Below are 24023 nucleotides of genomic sequence, written 5' to 3'. Positions count from 1 at the left end.
AAGCCATTCATGCATGCTCTGGATCAACTTTGGAATAGAAAAACAATACAGACAACGAAGGCTCCAACTTACACTCCCTACAGGACCTGCACTAGGATTTCTCAGAAATTATAAGCTCTATCAGTAGAGAACCCATTCAAGGAACTTAAACTTAGCAGAATTTGACTGGACTGAAATCAGCTTGACAACACAAGCCTCCCCCTCTGCGTAGCTGCATTACTTCAAGAACCCTCTTCCAGATTCAGGTTTCACCTAAGATAATATTATAAGAAGTCCACCTCCAAATACATTCAGAGGGACCTGATTCTTTTTTTTTTTTTAACTTGCACTTGTGGGCCTTGGGTGTGATTCTATAAGATAAGCAAAATTAAATTGGTACTAAATATATGTGAAAAAAGGGAGACCAGACCATCTAGTAACAGACTGCTGTGCTCTTGGTGCTTTTAGCAAAACAGCACTGAAAATTTGCCTGTGGAGCAGAAGCAATCAAACTGAGTGGCAAATGGATTCTTGGGGATATCAGAAACAAACAAGAAACAGTCAAAATGCAGCTAGTATATCAATTTAATTGTTACAAACATTTATTATTATATAAGTTTATCTCTACTGACCAGAAAGTCTCACATTTTAATCAGTGTCTGACGAAGATTAGCTGGGGCACGCATTGCATGTGCTCTTCCCACACCAAGGATCTGCTGGCTCTTCAGCACATACATCATTATACAGGGATACATATTTATGAAAACGTATAGTTTACATGTATCTATGTATCTGTGTCTAACTCCACTAAATATGCTGTTTCTCTTAATGAATATATGCCACATACTGCCTACTCCAGCACAGACATAATCCCAAGGAAAATAAAAATGCTTCTTCCTCAAACCATAGGGTGACATATCTTAGAATGTGACAAACTTTAAAAACATCTAAAAGAAGAGATAAGCTAACAGAGCCAGTATTATTAAACTTTTGGTGTCCTGACAGGTGTTAATCTGCATGAAATAGCTTTCATCAATCTGTTTCAAGGCCCTCTTTCTGCTTCCCAAGGGATCCTGTTCTTATTTTTCACTACGAAGAAGCCATCTCAGGTTTAAAGTACTGCCCAGAAGCTTCAGAATGGCTTGTTCCCAAGCTCCCAAGCTGGAAAGAGGAACCTGTCTCAGAATAACCTTGCTAAAGAAGGTGAAGAGGTTGATTTGTTTTTTTTTTTTTTTTTTCCTTTCCCTCTTGAGCCGTGCAGAGTACCAGCTCCCCCTGCTGCCTGCTCACTGTCCACGTTTGGCAATGTTCATTCTGGTACCTTCAGCAGGCAGTTGACGATGCAACACCCAGGAAGATCTGCAACACCCGCTAAAAATCTACAAACAACTTCTTACACATGATGTAGTCCTGGAAAGGGCTTTATGCTATCAGTTCTGACCCCATGCCATGACCCCCTTACCTGTGGCTTTTGAGCTGTTTGTTTGGCACACTCCTGCACTTGCTAATGACTGTTCTGCTACACTGAAGAAACTGCTTTCCTGTATTTTTGAGCCACATCCATCCTTTTGTTCTTTTAATTTGGGCCTTTAGTCAAGAAATGATGTTCGCTGGAAGCACCAAGCTGCTTTCAGCTTAAGTTGCAGTAAGAATGAGCATGTAAACTTAGCTGTAGTCCCTGAATGCAAGATAATGCACTGATCTTGTCAGCAAATCCCCACAAAGCTTCCAAGGTGGTGCAAAATACTTTCATTACAGCCACCTTCACGCTGTTTTCTGCCTAGAAACAATGCTTTCATTGCATCTTTTGACTAGCAGTTTCTCACACACAAGGTTCTACTTGGAACAGAATATCCCAGCAACATACAGATGTAGCTGTATCAGTGATGTTCTTATTCACAACCAGACACTAACAACAACTCCATTAGTAAACCAGCCAAACCTGTATGAACACAGCGCCATTAGAAGATGGCATCTGCACTTGGCTCTTTCTCCAGAACTGCTGCTCAGTCAGAAACACTATCTCTCTGTACCTGTAAAGTTACAACTCTGCGAACACAAATGTATACAGTAAACCAAGTGTTACAACGTATTGTTAGAGCTACCAATTAGACAATTCATGTCCTCATACAGAAAGTTGATTCTTGATACCCTTTAGAAAGCCTGAAGACATTTAATTTGGGGTCAAAATACAACTGTAGGAGAAACAGGATTCTCCAATTCCATCATGCAATCAATGGTTAGACGGCTGACTGAGGAAAATAGTGGCAAGATGAACACATGCAAGTAACAAGATTTGTAAGCATATGGTGCAATCTGTTTTTCTTGTTTTCTAGCATGTTTCACTATGCTAAAGTTAAGGCAGCACTCAAACACGTTACAAATCACTGAAGTTCAGGTAACTGCCTAAAATTTGGTGCTAAAAATTTTGCTCCCATTTTTTTGTAAACTCAGTTTACATCAAAGAAATAACTAGGAACTCTTCTAGCAGAACCTGTTGTGTACATGACCTGTGAAATACTATAATATTCATACAAAGAACTAATAGGTCCACGAGAAATGTTAATATCCTGAAATCCAGGCATAATGCAAAGAATGCTAAACACAACAAAATAGCATTTTAATTACTAAGTACAAAACTGCATTTAAAAATAACTGTCTCATGCACAAGACTTCCAAATGCTTTTATTAACACATCCCCTATCTGTTTTCTCTTAAAATCATACACTTAGGTGATTAAGCAGGAATCTTAGTTCTTACTTTTTAAATGGAAAATCCTTTAAAATCTTTAAATAAGTAAATCATTTCTTACCTTTCATTGAAAGAGAGAAAAATCTTGAAGTCCAACACAATATTAACACAAAGCACAGGAGGTGAATTATATTTATAATTGTGGTACTTAGAATTCACTAACATAGCAGTTTTGGAGGTGAGGAGGAAGAGTACACAAAGACTAAGTATAAGTTTCCTTTTAAAGAGGTTGCTGACAATGCTAGCACTTCAATATAGGCATAGAGTTGTAACAAAACACCACATGCACATGCTCCACATTAATCTATGCAATTATCAATTATTAGAGTGAGCTTTTCTTAAGAAACAAATTAAGAAAAATGCATGTATTAGTTAAAAAGGAAGAAAAGGAGGATCAAAGGCACATGACAAACTGTTGTTAACTGATACTTATGTAAATGCTGAGGATAGCAGACTAGGAGAAAGATTCCAATAGAATGGAGCACTCTCCTGTGCGTTCTTGCTAAACAGAGAAGTCTAAGTAATATATGTAAAATGTAGTTACTGATTTTTGATTTCATCTTGCTTACTAGTTAGAGATTAATAGCATCCTGACAGGTGTAAAAGAGCAGTTTACCACAGCTTTCAGATATGCTTCAAAACACTTTCTGGAAGAATCCTTTATTCATAGAGTTTTGAGAGAAAGGGACAAAAACTAAGATCGTGGCATTGGGGAGAAAAGCTACAAAAAGAAAGGAGGGTTGTATATGTATACACATAAATTTACGTACCTAAGTATACATACTCTAAACAAAAAATATTTTATTCCCCTTTCCAGCCGTCTCTTGCTTACTAAGGGCTTATAGTATCTATAGTATAGCTCTCAGACAAGACTGAAGTATGTCTGAGGCACGTGGATTTTTTCAGCCTATAGTGGAACGTTTACTTTCTTGACTTATAGTTTATTTTACAATTTCTCCTGCCTTTTATTTCAACAGCTTTCACACAGTTTTGTGGCTGAAGTCCATGAATCTTCTTTCATGCCTAAGGTGTTATTTAATAATCCCCTTTTCTAGATTTTTCATCCATTATGTTGGAATAGAAACAGTCAATTTAACTTATTTATGCTACTGTTTAAAGGTCAGATTTATGTTGTTAAGAGATCCCAGGGATGAACAGAACTTGCTTCTGCTTTTCAGAGGGCTGTTTTTTTTGGCAATGCTAGGAAAAACAATTTAGAAATTCCACTGCTTTTGATTGTGTTAAAAGAATTTAAAGAATTTGTGCAGCAAGATCTACTAACTGAATTTCAGAAACTATACATAAATTAAGAAGCTTTATTTTTATTTTACTGAAAGCTTATTACTAGGGAGTACTTTGGCAGATACTTGCTGAAATGTAGAAATTTGAGATCTAACTCTAAACCTACCTTCTTTTAGTTTAAAGCCATTACTCATTGTACTATCTATCACTGCATATTCCCTGACAGCGTCCCTCCCCAGCTTTCCTGTAGGCCCCCTTTAGGTACAGGAATGCCACTACAAGGTCTCCCCGGAGCCTTCTCTTCTCCAGGCTGAACAACCTGAACTCTCAGCCTGTCTTCATAGAAGTGCTCTGAGCATCCTCACAGACCTCCTGTGGCCCTCCACCACACCAACCTACATTATACCTGAACCACTGCTACATAATTTAGAAACAAAAATACCAGTAAAAGTTAACAGTGCTTTTTTATACTGGAAGAATTAGAATTCCCAGTCTGTGATTATCACTGTTTCTGCTTCACAAACAAAAACATCCTTAGTTCCCCTAATCTGCTGCCCTGTGCCAGGCAGTGAAAGGACTACTCTGCAGGATATCCTTGCACAGTTCTTTTGTGCAATGCTCACTCTGTTTGTGATGAATCACCTATATACCTGTATATTCTGAGAGTGAAAATACTTACAGTGAAACAACTGTTCCTTTTATCCACTTTGTTCCTTCCCATCTCTTTGAGGGACAGCTATGAAACTTGTTGTATACAAAATGGCTAACATTTCTGACAAAGATAAAACAGTGGTATTGCACAAATGCATGCATTTCCAAATAAACAGAAGATACTGAAAATGCTGGATTCTCCAGTGTCAGCCTATACAAACTGGAATGGGCAAAGACAAAATTCGTCTGTGAGTGTTTGATGATAAAACCAGTTTTCCTTATTTATACAGTTATTTCTTGAAATATTCTGCCTGTAGGAGTTGTCAACTTGTAACCACACAGGATTTTTTGTTTTGTTCTCTTTTTTACATGTAAACAACAGTGTTCTGAGAAACACCTAATTTTTGCTCTCTCTTCCAATACAGAGATTCGCCCTTATTTTACATATACTGAACACTAAATTGCCAAAACAGCTACAAACTCGGCTCAACAAAGCTGGAAGACTAAGTTTTGTCACCTCAGTATCTGGAACAGTTGAAACATGCTGCATGGTACAGTTTTTTTGCTGCCAGGAAACTTGCAGATCTACAGAAAACCAATGCTCAGTGTACTATGGAATTTATCTCCAGGTTCTACTTGACTTAAATGAGCACCTTCCATGAGACGCATCTCAAAATAAATTAAATTCCTGTCACATTACCTCTTAAGTTTGAGGAATGATGCTTTCCTCAATTACTGAAGAAACTCAACTTGTTATATTCGTAACAGTCATGTTAATACTAAGGAATCCTACCTGGTCTTTCAAAGAAACACATTCCTCTTTATAAAATTCTTCCTGTCTGGTCAGCTGTACAAACCATGAGCTGTGCTATACTCTCCACAGTGATCTATCATAGTTTCTTGACTATGGTCTGCTTCTGAGGAACCACAGTTTCAGTTGTCATATTTACCCTGTAAGAAGGACAATCAAACACTGTATGCCTTGCACATAGCTCTCCACATGTTAACAGACTTGAAGCTCCTTGGCCAAAGAGGTACAAAATTCCTAAAAGCGAAGTGGTGAATGGTTGAATACTTCTGCCTCATATTCGTTTGCTTCAAATAATATGCAGAAATATTTATTTTTTTCCCCAGTTTTAGGCTGAACAGTTCAAATTTTGTTCACCTTAAAACCATATATAATAATTTTTCAACACAAAAACAATAGTCAAAGCCAGTACAATGTCTCAACTCCTTTTCAGAGAGGAAGAATAATGACATCACCAGCACGAAATAGCTTCAGCCTTACTGGACTCCTACCCAGTAAGGGTAGAACAGGGGATTGAGAATGCACACATAAGAAAGGAATTCATATCACAGACTGACTTCTAATCAAAGTAAGGAGCAAGGACAAAAAAACAGTTCACTTCTATTTTCCAAACCCAAAATTTCAAGCCAAAAACTGCAAATATCTCATAGATATGAGAAAGCGTTCTTTGCAATTTAATTGGAGGAGTAAATGAGACAAAAACAATGAATATGTCACAGAGAGCACCGGAGCTGATCAGAATCAGCAAGCAAGCAGAATTCTAATTTGCAAAGCTGTGAGCATTGCTCAAGTTACCAGGTGTCCATTTTGCAAATGTTGAGAACTGCTCCAGCTCTACTCAAATTGTGCTGGTCACAGTCCCCAGGTATTTCAAAGCAAAGTGTAGGAAGCAAGTAAACCACGAATGTGGAGTAATTCACTTCCTGAGCACTTTCCTGTTAGTCTTCGTAGCTTCGAGTTTGGGTATAGTTTTGCAATGTGAGATTTGAAAACACTCAAGACCTCTTATATTTACTTTCAATATGCTCATCTATGGCCAGTTCCCATTTAATCAAACATCTTGTCATCCTTCTGCTTACTCTTCAAGTCTTTTCAAGTCTTTATTCATTTCTATTATTTTCGTGTTTATTTAACAAATGCTAAACTTACCACTTGATCTCACCATCACTCAGAAAAATCACACTCTATACTACCTTAGTAGAGATCTACTATAAAACAATTATAAACCCATAATGAAGGAAGAAGGGCCTGCTCCTGCCATCTTTAGTTGCATGAGACTTATTCGCTAAGCAGAAGAAAATTATCAGCCAGGCCCTTTAGGTCTTATCCTGTTGCCATTTTAGTTGACAAAAAGCTTCCCTTTAGCTTTAGCAGTAGCACTAGTAAACTCACTAAATCTTGCTATGCTATTTGAGGTCACAAAGTATACCAAACTCACCCATTCTCAAAATCTGTGAGCAAAAATCAACTGCAATATCTCACCAAGCTTCATTACCTTTTTTTCCATTCAGCCAGGCCAGCTAGCATTGTGACGTGAGTCACTCTCCAACATTTAAAATGACAAAACCCCTTATGTTCATCAACCAACATACAAAATCTTGTAAATGCACCTCCTTACTGTAATACCAACCCTACTTTCCTGTACCTGAAGAACTGCATGCATGTTTGCAAACAACTGTACAACCTCTGACTGAAACCTCAAAAAGGAAGGAAACACCTTTTGGGGAAAGAAACATTATTATAGAAGACTAAATTCATCATTATTCTTAAGGAAACAGCAATAGTGTTAAACAGTACATTTACAAGAACAAGGACACTAGAAACAAATGGAAGAAATAAAACAGAAGACTCCAGAGTCTTTCTGCCATGACAAAGGCATGAGATCACTGACTTGGTACTGTTGTCTGCTGTCAGCCCTGTGCTCCATTTGCTTCTCTTTTCCCAGAGACAAATGGTTTTGTCTGTCAAAAACAAACCAACCAAACAAAAACCACCACAGGTATTTTTAAAATCACTTGCTCTTATGAAAGATAAATGAGCAGTGACTTGAACGGTTACAACATGAATCACCTTGTTTCTGTTGTATGACAACCATATGACAGCAAAGAAATACTTTGCTTTCTATCCTGATTGCTGCTTCTGTAAGAAAACATTACTGGACTTGCACAAACTTCTGTGCAAAGAACATCAGTATGCACAGGCTTCATCTACTAATTTAAATGTATGCAAAGCAAGGTTAGACATAAACATAAATTACCCCTCCAGGAAGTGCTTACATATAATTACACAGATGTTTACATTAAAAAAAAAAAAAAAAAAAAAGCACACTGAAACACAGGTCCTTTGAGGCATAAAGCATTTGCAATTTACCTTTAGAACTTATATTAGAATAATTGATGTACAGTTGCATGAAATATTTGGTTTCTTCTTTATGAAGATGCTACTTGCATCATTTTAGTAGGTACAATGGGCTGCTGTTACTCAATTTTATTCATGAAAAAAAATCAAAACCGTAATGTCATCACTCAACAGGTGTACACCAGAAACAAGCCACTTACCCTCCTAACTCCAAATCTGATGCACAAAAGACTGCTAATGACCTAGCTTACTTTGCAGTTTGCAAGAATCATCTGTCAGAACTGTTGTAAAATGTCACATTAACCACACAATTTGACTCTATTTTCCAATTGACTCTAACTGATTACCAGTCAACGTGCATTCACGTCTGAATCAACAAACCAATAACTACACCATGTCAGCCCATCTACTCTTTCTCTTCACCCTTGAATTCATAGTTCAATAGTCCACAGGTCAGATCAGCTTCACTACAAGAAGGCAGCCTAAATAAGTCACAATTTTATTTAATATTCATCTTCACAATTCCTTACAACAATTTAGGTGATGGACTTCCATCACCAGAGCATACTAATTGCAAAATCAGCATCCTCAAAACCAAACTTCCCAATAAACATAATTTTGTGCTGATGAATCATTCTTATAGCCAGAGGGTCAGCACTTCCTTTGTAAAATAAATATATTTCAGCTGCAGCACTTTACAGTAAGTAAAATAAGTACATCTCAATAAAATACCACTTCTCAATTATGCATGCTAGCTTTGTGGGATCGCTCTTCCAACAGTTCAAAACATTATTTCTTAAAACTGTATCTGGTAGTTAAGGCAGACACAATATCCCTGTAAGGAGTATCCGAGTCAGATTTGGTCCTTGGTATGCAACACAGTCGGCGAAAGGTCGGAGAACGGAGCAACAGGTTGTGTGAGAGTCCCATGAAGCTGGAGGACAACCAGTACAACGCCATGGACTGCAACAAGACAAATACTGAGTTCAGCCACCCTAGATGCAATGAAGACACTACAATTTCAGGCAGCTCTTCACAAACCACAACCACAAGTTATTCCTAGTAATCAAAAAAAATCTCACCTAAATACACTCCTCTCGATAACAAAATCACTTCCATTTCAAATGTATTTTTCATTCTCTCTTAACTCTTCTGGGAAAAAAAGTCATCTACACTGAAGCTTGATAACAGTTTATAAATTAATTCATGGCCAACTTGCGTAAACACCTGTGTTTCAGACTAAATAAACCTGATCGGCCAACTGTACACATTGTTTTGCTAAGCACTGCAAAAACATTCAGAAGTAGAACACTTGATAAAAATAAGTGTTCTAAGAAGGATATGGAAAATTTCCAAATCTAAAAACAAAGCTGTTTTCCTCTTACAGTAAGCAAATACATATTAGAGCTTCATTTGCATCTCCTTAAAAAAGCACTTCCTCTCATTTCTGAAATCACAGAAAGCAAGCTAGCAGTACTGAATTTTATATCAAGCCTAGTTTGTGAAACTTATGTTCAGAAACTGTGAGTTTGTATATTCTTCCCTTTTGGACAATGATATCCCAGTGTGTCAACAATTCAAATGCATGCTTAGGCAGAAAGTCTTAGCTGTTTTAGGGCACACTATAACAAAGACCATTAAATAGAGAATATTTTATATATATATAAATGGTAATAGAGCTCTATCACATAGACCAGTGATTTGGCCTATTTCATACATTCATAGGGCCAAAAGTCACAGGTAAACGGAGACACCACCAAGACTCTGTACTTACTGAGGGGACCGTTGCAGCAACAGGGATCATTACTACTGACAACACTCGAAAGAAATTTGTAGCAAGCTTCTGGAACCTGGAAACTTCCATTTTTTGTGAGGCAAAAATCTGAAGGAGAGAGAGAAGAAGCCCACAGTTATAAATAAAGTATTTGTCTCATGTTAGTTGTTTAAAAAAAAAAAGAAAAAAAAGAAAAAAGAAAATAACAGTAACAGTGGGGTTTCCTGTAACCTAGTACCCCTGTTCACATATTTTCATTTTCTCATTATCCATTTCAATTAACAACCTAGTACAATCTTTCCTTTGTTTCATGTTTTATGTGATTATTTATTTTTGTAAAATAATTGTATTGGCCTATCAAAGTACCCATCTAAATCATTTCAAGGCAACATCATTTTACACAGCCATTATGGCACATTCAGAATTTCCAGCACCTCGTCCTCAAGAACAGTCCTCTGATAAAGGGCTACCAAGAGGAAACAGATCAAACTGGTTGATGGGTAATCAAATGAAAACAAAATCAAGTCTACAGTCTTCTATTCTCATAACACAATCTTAGTCCATGTGACACAGAAGACAACGGAGGAAGAATAAAATCCAGTTGTTTAGTCTGATGAGGGCAACTAACAGAAAGAGTTAAAAACAAAACAAAACAAAAAACACGTTTCCATTGAAGACGAAAAAAAACGAAGACTACTTTCTTCATTTTGTTTCTATTCACTCCTCTCCCCAGCTATCTTTCACCATTCTAGATGTTTCAATATATTAATTAGAACAAATAATATTGTTAATTTTGACTACAGGGTTGAAACAGTTTTTTTCAGAGGTTAAAAAAGTGTTTTTTGAAGCTAAAAACCAGGCAGCTCATTAGAGAAGTCTTAAGAGCAACTTCAGAGCTGACACAAAATTTTACTGAGGCTCAAGTCAAGTAAATGAGGTATATCAGAAACGTCTCAGCAGAATTTTTCACCTCTAAACGAGACACATGCACGTTCAAATACATGGAACAATTAAGCTATTTTTCAGTTCTGCATTTAAAGCAGTTATAATCTGAAGCTACCAAGATGTTACTGTGTTTTAAAAACAAGTAATATTGTCTTAAAAATCTGAAATGAAAATTATCCTCTTGGAATCATTCTGTTTTTTCCACACCAACATACCTCCACTATCAGCAAATTCAAGAGCCCAAGTGAAACTGGCAAAATCCACGTAGAATCTGGTGCTGTGAGGTCTGTAAACCACAATGTTCCACCTGTCGAAAACTGTTCTTTAACTAGAACAAAAATGAAAAGAAGGCATGGAATTAAGTATGATTTTCTACCTCAATTTTAGTCAGAGCTGTGCCAAATATGGCAGACAAATCACCCAAATTTCTAGGTGCACCTTATTTATGTAACGAATGACATAAAAAAAAAAAAGCCTTTTGTGTAAAAGATCACATATCAAGGCAGTCTGCTACCAATACAAAGGAAAAATGGTGGGAGATACAAGAGAGATGCAGGTTAACTCACAATAGCCACTGATTCAGGACAGCCAGTGGCTGATTAATCATCAAATTAGGTTGATCTGAACAGCCATTTTATAAGCCAAAAAGGAGAATACATGTTGTAAAAACCTACACTGACACAATCTTAACTTTTTGTGCTTTTGAAGTAATTGTATTTTTCTTAATTACAATATCACTTGTCACTTTTATTTTCAGAAGAACAAAACGTAACTCTGTCTTCAGTAAACTACAAAACAATACAAAAGTGTATTGAAATGAAATGTTCCATGCTGTTTTCAGAGCTCAGATCCCGATACTGCTTTTAAACAGGCATCCCCCAGCTCACAACCCCATTATACATACTGAAAGCATATAAACTGATATCAGTTAAGTGTCTGGATCCTGATAACACCAACTGAAATAGTTCAGATCCAACAAAAGTGTAGGTGTGGTCCAGAAGCAAGCTCCGTGATTAAATGAACTGTGGTCTACTCTAACACAACACGTACAACGTACCTAATCAAAACATTTTCAATCCATTTTATTAGATATTTATCTATGCTTAAACTATTTTAAGTTTAAAAACTTAATAGTAGAGTAGTTCTTAGATCAGCTTGTATGTCAGACTCAGGACATTATGCTCTTTAACCAACTAAGTGCCTATAAAACCAGTAGCTGAATGAAAAATGACTGTTTTGAGTGCATCTCTTCAGGCAGATCACCTTCTGAGTTCAAGGCACCAACACTGCAGTTGCGCAAAGCGAGGGACACGAAGACCCACATCGGAATCTGCACCCACACCAGTAAGGTGGCTTTGAAGGGATGGCAGTTGTCTCGAATGTACAGTTCCGTGATAATCCTCCGCAGGTTCCTCTTAAAATGAAACCTTTTAGAAAGAAAATAATAATGAAAAAAACAACAAACAAAAACAAACAAAAACACTTCCAATATGATACTGCAGAAATTCTCAAATTCTAAAATAGTAATTCAACAGGCTGGGCATGTAAACTTGACTTATTTACATGTTAAGTCAGGAACACCTGAAGGTCTTTCATCTTAAAACATGCTTCTCTCTCTCCCCCTATTTTTTGCCAGCCCCCGTTCCTCTCAACTTTTAGCTCTGTTCCCGTAAGCAACTTCTCATGAGTTTTCACATCATCACGCTAGAAGTGACTACAATATTTTATTTTACAATGCTTTTTGTCTGAACTGGGATATCACTTTTCCAACACAGAGGCCATGGATCAGTTATGCAGTCTTCCATGTCCTAGCTAAGTTCTTCTGCTAATAAATAAACCACAACCATCCAAGCCTTCATTTTCCTAAACACCATAATAGCTAAGGAAAGTTTAGTTGTGAGTAAAGATGAAAGTGCCTAGATTTGGACATATAATCAGTAGCTTCTCAGAAAATCAGAGCTAAAAGCATTGCCTTCTAGGGCATATCCAACACACACACACACAAAAAAAAGTTTAAAAAGCAGTAAAAAACATCTAAGTCTAGGGCAAGCACAGAATCTTTTTCTATAATGTTGCTTTTTGCAGGGTTTTTCACACCTCCCCTCTGGAACATTTTTGTAGTGTACGTGCAACTGTCATCTTACCTGGCAACCTTATCAGACCAACCCAGTTGCTTCCCACGAACAGAAACTTCATAGCGAAGACGCTCAGAAAGTTTTTTAATTTCAGGTTGTAAATTTTCCAACTAGCTAAAGAAAAGGAAACATGTTTATGAACAGACAAACAGTTACATGTAAGAACCACTTCCTCTCCTCACCTCATATGGATACTCATATGGATACATTAAAAACTACTGTGAAGGACAAGGCACAAATCCATGAATACCTTTTATATGTAAACAAAATAACATTTGAGAATACTAATGAAAAATATTTACAATACCAATCAAATATACCAGTAAAACTAATTGGGTTTTAAATTTTATTCTTAATTACTATCTTTCTGTCTTCACACAAGGGATCGTAACAAGACACTTTATGGAACAAAAAGCCTCAAATGTATTTTAAACTCCCACAGGATACAACTGCACCGTCTCTGAAGAATACAATGTTCTGAAGAATAAGAACAGATTCCATTATGGAATGCTGCAATACAGCTTTCGATTTTGCAATCAAAAGAGAAGAAAATGAATGGAATACTATAGAAGAAACAAAACACATAACTCTACATGAAAAAAAAAATAAAGAAATTAAATTGCACTTATTTTGCCATATCACTTTTTGAATTATAATCACTGAAAATTCACATCTGAGAAACACAGGTGCTTTTAAAGACCTGTCCAATGTTTCCCATTGTTATCTCACACAACATATACAGATGATGAGCAAAGACCTCATTAATTCCAAATTAACCTTGAGCTCTGACCAGGTAGGTGTATCAACCTAAAATCCTCAGAAGTTGACAAAGAGAAAGAACAGAAAAGGAAAAACTTCCTATCATAGAACCGATCATTCCTATCATTTATTGCTGCAGGGACAGTATATAGGCTCTTTAGTAACTTCATTTTCCTCACTTTTGAAGAAAAAAAAATAGACGTTTAGGAGGTATTGAAGGCTAAAGTACATCAGACTTTTAAAGGAGCGCCGTGATTCGCAGTTGTGTTTAAGGTAACTCGAGGCACAGAGAGCACCTTTTAAGTGCAAGTTGACTCACGCTGAAGCTGTTAAGTTTTCATGTGGCTACCGTGACAAAACATATTCACGTTTTTCAGTTATATTTAGGCTTTAAGCATTCAAGGAATGACAAATAAACAAAGAGAGGCAAGTTTACAACTACAAAAAAAACCAAACACATCCGCGGGCTGCAGCGCCCCTCTCCACACGAGTCCAGTCAACAAAGGAGACCCCGGGCAAAGGCGGTAACGGCCGCCACGACCCCAAACCCGCATTTTTGTGGTAAAATAACAGCACCGCGCACACCGCGCTGCCCCCGTTTATTATTTTCCCCACAAACAACATCTCCTGCGTGTCCCCCCCCCCTCCGCCTGGACCCACCTTGGCCAGGAGGCGGCTCTGGTGGGCGGCGAGCGGCAAGGTGACGGCGGTGCGGAGGGCGGCACCGCCGCAAACAATGGCGGCCCACCAGGGCAGCCCGGCGGCCGCCTGCAGGGCCACCAGCCCGCCCTCAGCCCAGTGCACGGGCGCCGTCTGCGCCAGCCACCCGTACCAGCCGCCGGGGCTCCCGCCCGCCGACGCCGCCACCACAGCGGCGACCGTTACCGGCCGGCCGCCGCGCGCCAGCCGCCACATTCTCAACGTCCGCCGCGCGCGCAGCCCGCCCAGCGCGCATGCACCGGGCGCGGAGGGAGGGTGAGGTGCCGGGCCTGCGCCGCCATTTTGGATGAGGGCAAAAGGAAGGGAAGAGGGCTGAGAGGAAAATGGCCATTGAGAAGGGCAATTAGCGTCTCACAGCACAACTGCTGCACTGAATGCTTTTATTTGCCCCAACGTACCTCCTTCCTAGCCCCACAGTTGTAAAGCAATTGCCCCCACATCGCAAAGTTGCTACATCAGCTGTGTTCACTCTCCCTACATTTCCCCTTGAGTCCTGTGTTGAAATGAGGCTTCTATCTAGAGCACGGGGCTGTTTTCTTTTAAAATAAAGAAGACCTGCCAGGTCTCAAAAGAGTACGTTCCTTTTTTTTTTTTTTATTGGTCAAATAAATGCAATACATTTGAAATATAAAAAAATGTATCTGAAAAAAATGTTCCTAGTACAGACTTGCACAGAGCCCAGGCTTTTAGTTAACAAGCCCAATGCCACAGCTGTAGCACCAAGCCTATGCTACCCTGGCCACAGTTTGATTTTCAAGTTGACAAAATACAGTAAGAAACCACATCCTAAGAAACTCTGTTCGTTTGTGCCACGGAATACGTTGTAGTAATAAATATTGAGCAATCTCTCTGTGAAGGATTATTTCAGAATAAGAACGTAAATAATCCCAATTAGCACTGAAGCAGTAAGCCTAAGATTCTAGGAGAGGGCAAGAGGTCACACAAGACCTGAATGGCACTATTCTCCACTCATAGTAAGGTACTGAAATGGAATTGCAATAATTTTTCTTAACAGTTCTTCAGTTCAATATCCATTTTGCTACACCCCCCTTTATACAACATACTTCAAGTGATCAGAGAGCTGGAAAAATTAGCTTGCTTAATGAGACCATCACCTAAGGGTATGTAAAAGGACATCAGTACACACAAAACTTCCGGTCTTCTACAAAATTGCCCAATGTTTAAAAGGCAATAGGTTTCTTTGGACAAATATTCCTCCCTATCCTCCCCCCCGTTGCTTAAGTACCACCATAATAAATACAAAATAGCACTTCAAAAATTCATGCCTTAAAAGCAGACCATTTAACTAATGTGTCGTTTCTTGGACAGATTGTATGTCTCAGGAGAGTAACTTAAAACAGAAGGGTTGAATTTGAGTGACACAGAAAGTAAAAATAATAAGCTTTCCCTTCAGCCTTCCTCCAGAGGATAACCAGTAACAACAGATCATGGTGGTCCTTTGCTGTCTCATGTAAGAAGACATTCAACTTGTACATGTACTTTAAGATGTATATATATAAAGTGTACAGGGATCTCGACTCAAGCTCTGCATCACTGCTGACTGAGCCTTTCCTCACAGGACCCCTGAGTTACTTCCCAATGCTGATGTTTGCTCCACAACTAAGAGAGGAAGGTGACAGCTACTGAAGATGACAGTAAGGAATTTTTCATTTGGACTTCCCAAGACAAACCATCTCTGGTCAGCAAGCAAGTTGAGAACATAACATGATCCTCTAAAACAAAGCCACTTATTCTGAAATAAGCCTTCGTTTGGAGCCAGTTTTCATCGGTGAAGTTCTACTGTAACTGCAAGTTAATATTCTTGTTCTTGAAACAACACATACCAAGTATGTATCTTTTGAAATTACTTTTTCAGGCAAAGGAAGGAACTGGATGAGCAGAAGCTCTGGGAGCACTTACAGAACAGAAGAGGCCTAGCTGCATCAACCATACTCTAAGAGTAAGTTTTGAATAGATGCTGCAGCATGATACATTTGCCTCCTTTGCTGGGCAAGTAAGGGAGTTGGTGTGGAGACAGCTCTTAATGTGCCAAACGTCTGTTTTCTCAAGCACTTTCGGCTGAAAAGCCTTCCATGCAAGGAAAATGGTAACTCTTAAAATCTAGTTACAACTGACGTATACCTCCTGAAAAAAAAATCCAACACACATTTGGAAGAAACCCTCTGATAATGCCCAGTTTTTATACTGTACTTAAATTACACAAGTAGAAAAGTTATGCTTATTAATAGTTTAATGTATGAAGGAAACATCCAGATTTCTGAATATGAAGGTACATATCTCACATTAATTTAAGTCTACATAAAGTAGAGCCTCTATACTGACATATTGAAATTTACTTTCTGCTTAGCCATTTGTTATGTAAACAATTGTACATTTATTTGCCATTCTAAAACTTCAGGATCAAGTTTACATAATTTTGCTAAATTTCTGTGTTTGCTCAGAAGCAGTTTACAGTACTAAAACCAACCAGCCAAAGAACAGCTTCAACAGAAAGTTATGTCAAAAAAAAAAAAAAACAAACAGGAAAGGAAAGAACAAAGGCTAACTAAGTTGAAACGTATGATGGTGGGGAATGGGCGGTCACAATGTTCACAGAAAAAGGTCAGTTAGTAAGTTCTTCTGCAAAAAGCCTACACACTTCAGTCAAGCACATCAGTAGAATGATCTGGGAGCACATAAACTGTTTCTGCCATTTGTGTTTTCCTCTGTAAAAAAGGAATCTCAAGGCTAGCAAGTTGATCCCACTCAGCCAAGTTGGTTCATATGCACACTGTTCATGTGAGGTGTCCAAGTTCCAGTCCACACCTGAAAAAGAAAAAGAGCTTAACTTAATACCACATAGGAAATATTTCAGCTCAAAGTATTTCAGAAATCAAAGCCACATTGCAGTGCTTACAATTTCCACTGCACTGGGGTGAATTTTAACATTGGACAACGTAGCAATAAATAATCAAAAAGCTACCCTGATTTACTTTCATCACTTGTTACCCTGCTGCAGTTCAGGTCATAAAAGGCTTTTGGAGAGGGAAACAGGTTTTTCATCTGTCTGCCTGTACTCATTTCACCTTGGCCACAAGTTCCATCTTGTTCCTCATTTCTACACGGTGCAAAATATACTTTCACCCAGCCCAAATGCTTTCCTCCACAGTAAAACCAAACAAATCAATAATATTTATGTCCACTGGTTCCTCCATTACAGCAACACTGGTACAATATATATTTTACAGTGTTAGACAGGAAAAATGTATCCCTTTAGACCGAGGGAAGTAAGGTATGCCCTCAAAGCATGCCAGGTCCACTGTCAAGGAGAACTAACACAACTCTGTGCATGTGCAAGATTATTTGTAACCACAACTCCCAAAGATTTCTGGCTTTCAGAACAACAGGCTTTATTTCCTCTTTACCTCAAAATGTTAGGATGATTAAGAACTTGACTTTGACACCTTGAATTATTTTCTCCCAGTGCATACCAAGCAACGCAGCTCTGGGAAAACTTAAGTGTAACAAAGCACAGCCACCTTTGGGGAGCAAAGGGGTTTGTTATTGTTTTTGTTCAACTAAATCAGAAGTTACCAGATAATGGGCATAAGCAACTTTAGAGCAATACAGAAACTGCCCAAACAGACCGACCACCTGCAACAACAGATATCGGCACCCCTGTGGTCTGCCAGAGCTGAAAGTGGTTTTGAGTAATTCAATTGAGTAATAATACATCTTGAGTAGTTCCCAAGCAAATAATGTCCAGAAATATTTTTGTTTAATAACAGTACAACAGAGCTCAGTGTATAATTAAGAATAAACATGGGGTTTCGACATAAGAACTAGTGATGAACCATTATAAGTGACTGGCTGAGTACATCAAGGAGGTTTGGGTCAGCATCAGCCCAGTACCTAAATTACATTTAATCAACATGCTTATAACCAGTGCAAGATCAAAGTAATGGCCTGATGATCTACTTCCTCCCTTTCTGTACCAACTCGCAGCCCAGTGAAGACATCATACCTTTTAAAACCTAGCAACAACCCTTTAGACCAGTCCTGGTCTCATTTGGACAGAGTTTTCTTCCTAGTAGCAGGTATGGTGCCATGTTTTGGATTTAGGATGCAAATAATGTTGATAGCACACCTTGTAGTTGTTGCTGAGCAGTGCTTATGCTAATTCAAGGTCCTTCTGGCTTCTCATGCTGCACTGCCAGAGAGGAGGCTGGGGTGCACAAGAAACTGGGAGGGGAACACAGCCAGGGAAACTGACTCAAACAGGCCATAAGGATATCCCATACCACATGTTATGCTCAGCAATAAAACTGGGGGGAGTTAGGTGGGGGGGGGGTACCTTGGCTATGGAACAGTCTGGCTGTGAGCCATCATGAGCCATCATTGCTTCTTTGGGGTATTTTTTCCCTCCTTGTTTTCTTTCTTATTAATCTGACTTTACCTCAACCCATGAGTGTTGTTTTTTTTTTTTTTTTTTTTTTTGTCTACAATCCTCTCCCCCATCCCACTGAGGGGGAGTGAGCAAACAGCTGTGTGGTGCTTAGCTGTCTGCTGGGTTAAACCATAGCAAGACCTAATGCTGTTTTCGCTTTCTGAGATGGGAAAGCTTATATAACAGCAAATGAAGGGCTTTTCTCATAAAAGCAACCTGATTGTGTTTTTCCAAGTGTAGAACTGCACAGACAAATCATGATCATCTGAGTAAAATACATGGTTTAGGAATATCTTTTGTGTAAGGATCTGCCTACAACACCATTAAGGAAACTCATTTGCAGTAATTAACCAGGTGTCTACTCTGATTGAATAGGCAGTTTCTCCATATTCAGCTGGAAGCAAACATCCTATTTCTCAAGCACAAATACATTCACAGAATCAACTACACTCCTTTAAACTGCATTAACCTATTGATGTTGATTTTTAACTTGGGTGTCAACTTGAGCTTATTTTTGGAGAGACAACTGACATTTACAAGCTGTGTACATGCATACAGCACTCAGTGCTGGGAGGGAGGTTAGAAAGAAGAGCAAAGAAATTTAAAGGAATGAGCAACAAGAAAAAACACTAGGTGATTTTCACACTTTCTACTTTTCTGTTTTAATACTTTCTTTTCCCTTAATCTAAAAGCAAATGGTGAATACAAGATAAAAAATAAATTACCGTCTGAGGCCCGTTATTTTCTGTGGAATTTGAAACCATCTTTATCAGCGAGTTCCAAGATGGGTCAGCAGCATGAGGCCCATTAAATATCGGGCCTCCAGTACCATCTGCGATGGGGGCTACTGGAGGAATCATTGCATTCCCATACACAGAGAAAGGCATACCCTTAAGGGGGAGGGAAAAAGCAAGAGTCAGTATGTATTCAGAAACACTACACCCATTAAACATGGACAGTAACAAAAGGGAATTCATGTTAAAGAAATGGTCTTAAAGCAGTAATAAAAAGCCTGAATTAAAGAAAAACCTTTCTCAGCATATATTTATTACATTATGGATATTGTTGACAGATGTCAGCTTCTGCAATACTGTCAGGCCAGTCTGTGTTTTAGCTCATGCCTTCTCAACTGCACAGTGAGCAGTATCTCACGTTGTTTATTGCCAGACACATGGAGGTAGAAATCAAGCAGTACTGCACACAAAGTACAAGAGGATCATTACCCCAACTTTTGGGAAGTCCATGTATCCTGCAGGAACGGGCTGATGGAATGTACCGGAAGGCGTTACGATTCCCGTGCTGTCTCTCTCCATGGCTTGGTGCGAAAACACGCCTGGATCAGACATGGGCCTGTGGATCATGTGGCTCCCCATTCCGCTGTGACACCAGTCCACTTTATCTAACAGAATGACACAGCAACAACATTAGCCTTGACACTCGCTAATCATCAGCATCAATGTTTGCACATCACATTTCTAAAAGTGGTATTTGCTCAGTTTACAGTTCCCTTGCATCCACCTATATTAGAACTTGGTTGCATGTGAGATGAATAGAATCTGAAACGGTACCTCGGTTGCTGCTGCGGAATAACTCTCTCCAAAGTCATTGCAAGGAGTTTTGAACAGTTCCATACAGCAAAGGTGTCACCTCTGCAATTTTCCTTCAATTGAGAGGGAGACCTGGCATTTGTGCAAACTCTTCCTCCTCATAAAAACTCAATTCCTTGCACCTTTTATACTGAGAAAGAGGTATGCATACTATGAAGGCTATTTGCACCACTCTGTTATCATTCTTTCATGCTTTTTATCATGAACTCACAGACATAGAAGTACTTTCAACAAGCAAAAAATGTCTAGTGGACTTGTATACTTATATTCTAATTGCATGAATTAATCACAGGCAACTTAGCACTGTTACTACAAATAGCAAACAACAGGCAACAACAGGCAAACCATTTTTTCAAAATAAAATAAGGAAGTTTGATTGGGGGTGAACACAGACTCCTCTGAAGCCATCTTAATTCTCAGCAAGAGAAAAGTCTATTCCATTCTAAACTAAACTAAGTATCAAATGCTGAAGTACCTGTACAAAGCAGAAACAAAGCAGCAGTACAAAACCAAAGCTATGATACATGAAGGCAAACTTTTATACCTAGAGAACGCATAGAAACATGTTAAATTTCTAGAGTCTTCATTATGACTAGCCAATCACTACACAGATGAAGAAAACAGGTTAAAAGCTTTTGGATACACCCTATTTTGCATTAGGGAAAAAAAAACACGAGAAGAATGTGTACTGTCAGCCTATTAAAACCCTAAGAGATGTTCGGGCTGCTCAGTGAAGCAGTGGAACAGGTTGTTCAGAGAGGCTGAGCAGTTTTCATCCTCAGAGGTTTTCAGGATCAGATTGGATAAAGGCCTGAGCAACCCAGTCTGACCTCACAGCAAATCCAGTTTTGTGCAAGAGGTTGAGATGACCTCTACAGGTTCCAATCCAACATATTCTCGTGACTCTGTCCCCCTCACCCCAAATGAAGAAAAAGATCCAACAATTTTTTTAAAAAAAAACAAAAACAGGTCTCATGTAATTTGCATCCAAGGGTTATTTGTTGAGAAAAACTGTATGTCAATAATGTAAATTATTAATCAATTGTGAAATACTGGGTTCCATGAGACTATAGTTCAGAGCCTTATTTTAGTAAAAGACAAATAGTGTGACTGCACAAAAAAAATGACAAGGCCTTCATTTCCTTCTCTTCCTAAATGAATCGATCCTCCAGCAGTTCATCCCTGTACAGGATGGTTTTACTTCCCTTGTTATTTCTTGCTTTGAGTAAAAAGCCTTCACAGCCAAGATGTTTCGAAAAAAGTTTTTCTGTGACCTTGATAAAACAAGACAAATGGATAGCAGGAAAAAACACATCTCTAAGATCTTACTTCATTGTCACCTTTCAGCTCCAAAGAAGAATTAGGAAAAGACAATACTGCAGCAAGCTGCAAGCACATGGATGTCTATTAACACAACGTACCTTGATTGCCACCTATACCTTCAAAGGACCAGATTCCACTATGTCCCACTGGAGCAGCTAAGTTGCTCCCGATAACAGATGGAGTAGAAGTTCCAGTTTGTCTAATACGTGCAGACCGTTCAGTCCCAATTGGAACAGGAACTTTTCTGTCCTGAGAAACATTAGTGGGTTTTTCTGATCCCAAGGACACTGCTGAGGGGGTGGGAGATGGCGCTCTTACTCCAGAAGACACTGACTGAGCAGGAGATTCTACAGAAAAACGAGCACATTTAGGAACAGCAGCCAGACCCCCCCACACATTACTATAAGCCTGTCACTTAATGTCAAGCTGTACACCAAAAATGAAAATGACTAGTTTGTTAGTGCCCTATTCATACAGCAGACATTTCAACATAATTTTAACAGTTGTACTTGCAAATCAGAGACATTCAACATTTATTTCTTACATAAAATGAGTACCATGCCCTGTCAGCTAGTGGACATGCACTGCAACAGACAGTTTAAAATCTTAACTAAGCATTACTGTGTATCAGCAATAGAGGATTTGAGCATAGCTGAAATAAACCAAAATGGTGGTGGTTGGGGTTTTACGGTTGTTTTTCTAATTGTGAGTTGTTCTGTGGGGTTTTTGTTTTCTTTTCATAATCGTCAGTAAAACTGATCAACTTGCTCCCTGAAAAAAATGGCTTTTAAGAGTTAATATTTTTCCTTCCAGAAAACTCTGCTGCATAGCCAGAACTGCAGGAGCCAGTAATGGAGGAAGGTACCAGAACTTGCCCTAAGCATCTTCCCCTGAAATACATTACACAGTTCTGCTTTAAAAAACATCAAATAACTCCTCACCTGTAGGACTGGCTTTCGTAAAAATATCATTACATGATTTACACTGCTCACACTTACAATAATACCCTCAAACTAAAATCCTTCACTCTTTTTTTGCAAGGTGACTGAAAGAGTGCCATATATAGTAGTAGTCTAGTGCTAATTGCAACAAGAATAAGGAACTCCAGAAGCATGACAAAACCATAGCTACTAAAATTTTCTGATAGAAGTTTTGATTTCTAGCTGCCTGTAAAAAACATCTCAATCTGTGGCTGCCTAAAGGTTTAGAAAATATCAAAAACCCTGAAGTTAAAAATAACCAGAGCCAGAAAAGCCTACCTAAAATAGGCAGTACCAGGCTGTTTTTTTCCTATTAATACAATAGCTTCTCAACTAATTTCTTGCTGACTAGAACTCACCATTTGATGCTGATGAACATGGAGGCAATAAACTAAGTGGGGAAAAATGTTGTCTGTTAAAATTAGCAGCTGCAGGTGCTCCGCCAAGAGGTGTCCCAGGTGCATATATTTGACCTCCCGAAATGTTTGAGGCAAAGTTACCCAGGTGTGTAGAAGAAGGTGTTACAGGAGCATAGGGTGAATCCATACTGACAATACCTATGAGAGAAATTGGCAGAAGTGACTCCCATTATTGCCAGATCTCTATGAAAAAGGTCTCTCGTGTCAGGGAAAAAACTAGGAAAGAAGGAAAACTTGTACCCAAACAGTTAGGATTTTCTCTTATTATTTTTCAAAGTAATTGGGAGTCTTAAGCTTCATGCTCCACAAATTTCAATAGTACGCATCAATTGTGCTGTACATAAATCACCCATGACTCATGTTACCATGCAGATACCTCAAATGGAAATCAGTTAATGAACACAATGTCTTCTGATGTAAGTGGACATCAGAAAGATAACTGTCTCATTACCTTGTAATTTAAATTTTTGTAGGTACAAGGGAAAACTGAGGTAATACTAAAAATTTGATGACTTTTTCCCATACACATTTCATTTTACTGGAAAACAATTTCTATATATACACCTTGACCAACACTGAAGTGATTGTTTTTCCAATCCAGAGATCCATTTTCCTTTGCTTAATAAAAAGGCACCTTATTAAGACCCAGTGGCACCAACTCTACAAGAGCAACTCACCTTAGCTGAGGTGTCCAAACTATAAGCAATACTATCCTCTTAATATTCTCAATGAAGAAATGTAAAAACAAACAGGAATTTTATGACCCAGTGAACAAAAAAGCTTTATGTCCAACTGATGTGACAGTTGGATCATTTTCCTACTCAAAGCTATTTTTAAAAGTTTATTATTTGTAGTCATAGTTGGAAAAAATTATTTCACCACAAACAGGCAGAAGAATAAAATAGCACAGCAGCTGCCTCCTCTGCACCACCCCTTATGAAAATCCAACCTTTTCCATCAAGTTCTTCAGGTTATCTCCTACAAACTGATGTGACACTCCCTGACTCTACAGACATTTCCAACCTCACCTACTGCTCCTACAGGTTTCCAAACTGTTGAGATCATGGTATTACCATGGTCAGAGCACTGATTTTACTCAGAAACCTGATGGGCATATTCAAGTGA

At 38.6% G+C, this 24023-nt stretch overlaps 2 protein-coding genes across 9 annotated transcripts in view; both read right to left on the bottom strand.

Moving 5' to 3' along the window:
- Positions 1–546: 546 nt before the first annotated feature.
- COX18 (cytochrome c oxidase assembly factor COX18) lies at positions 547–14474 on the bottom strand. 2 transcript variants are annotated; one of them, XM_072037575.1, is made up of 6 exons: positions 14063–14474; positions 12653–12753; positions 11772–11935; positions 10724–10836; positions 9564–9671; positions 547–5574 (listed from the first exon to the last, which is right to left on the bottom strand). In XM_072037575.1, exons 1-6 carry the CDS (start codon positions 14315–14317, stop codon positions 5557–5559), a joined length of 759 nt encoding a protein of 252 aa, XP_071893676.1. In that variant the 5' UTR covers positions 14318–14474; the 3' UTR covers positions 547–5556. The 2 variants fall into 2 exon arrangements, with proteins under 2 accessions (XP_071893676.1, XP_027312829.1); XM_027457028.3 differs by lacking the exon at positions 547–5574 and adding an exon at positions 8267–8752 and having other exon boundaries at positions 14063–14371.
- Positions 14475–16355: 1881 nt separating this feature from the next.
- ANKRD17 (ankyrin repeat domain 17) overlaps positions 16356–24023 on the bottom strand; it is an 85618-nt gene continuing 77950 nt past the window's right edge. For 6 of the 7 annotated variants that reach the window (XM_038178082.2, XM_038178081.2, XM_038178086.2 and 3 more), the window contains 5 exons: positions 22839–23036; positions 21598–21846; positions 19793–19968; positions 19295–19459; positions 16356–16948 (listed from right to left, as the gene is read on the bottom strand). In XM_038178082.2, the coding sequence (XP_038034010.1) occupies positions 16889–16948; positions 19295–19459; positions 19793–19968; positions 21598–21846; positions 22839–23036 (848 nt within the window). In that variant the 3' untranslated portion in view covers positions 16356–16888. The remainder of the gene's footprint in view (positions 16949–19294; positions 19460–19792; positions 19969–21597; positions 21847–22838; positions 23037–24023) is intronic. The other variant, XM_038178083.2, reaches the window with a different exon arrangement.

The sequence above is a fragment of the Anas platyrhynchos genome, chromosome 4, assembly GCF_047663525.1.
Source record: "Anas platyrhynchos isolate ZD024472 breed Pekin duck chromosome 4, IASCAAS_PekinDuck_T2T, whole genome shotgun sequence".
In the NCBI taxonomy this organism is placed as follows: Eukaryota; Metazoa; Chordata; class Aves; order Anseriformes; family Anatidae; genus Anas; species Anas platyrhynchos.
The sequence above is the reverse complement of the archived record's forward strand: the minus strand, read 5'-3'. Positions and strand labels throughout refer to the sequence as shown.

Coding starts and splice junctions, on each gene's coding strand:
- COX18 (XM_027457028.3), bottom strand. CDS start 14,317: ATGTGGCGGCTGGCGCGCGGCGGCCGGCCGGTAACGGTCGCCGCTGTG. Junction 12,754..14,062: donor AGAGCCGCCTCCTGGCCAAG/GTGGGTCCAGGC, acceptor TTCTTTAGCTAG/TTGGAAAATTTACAACCTGA. Junction 10,837..11,771: donor TGGTGCCTTGAACTCAGAAG/GTGATCTGCCTG, acceptor TTTTTGTTCTAG/TTAAAGAACAGTTTTCGACA.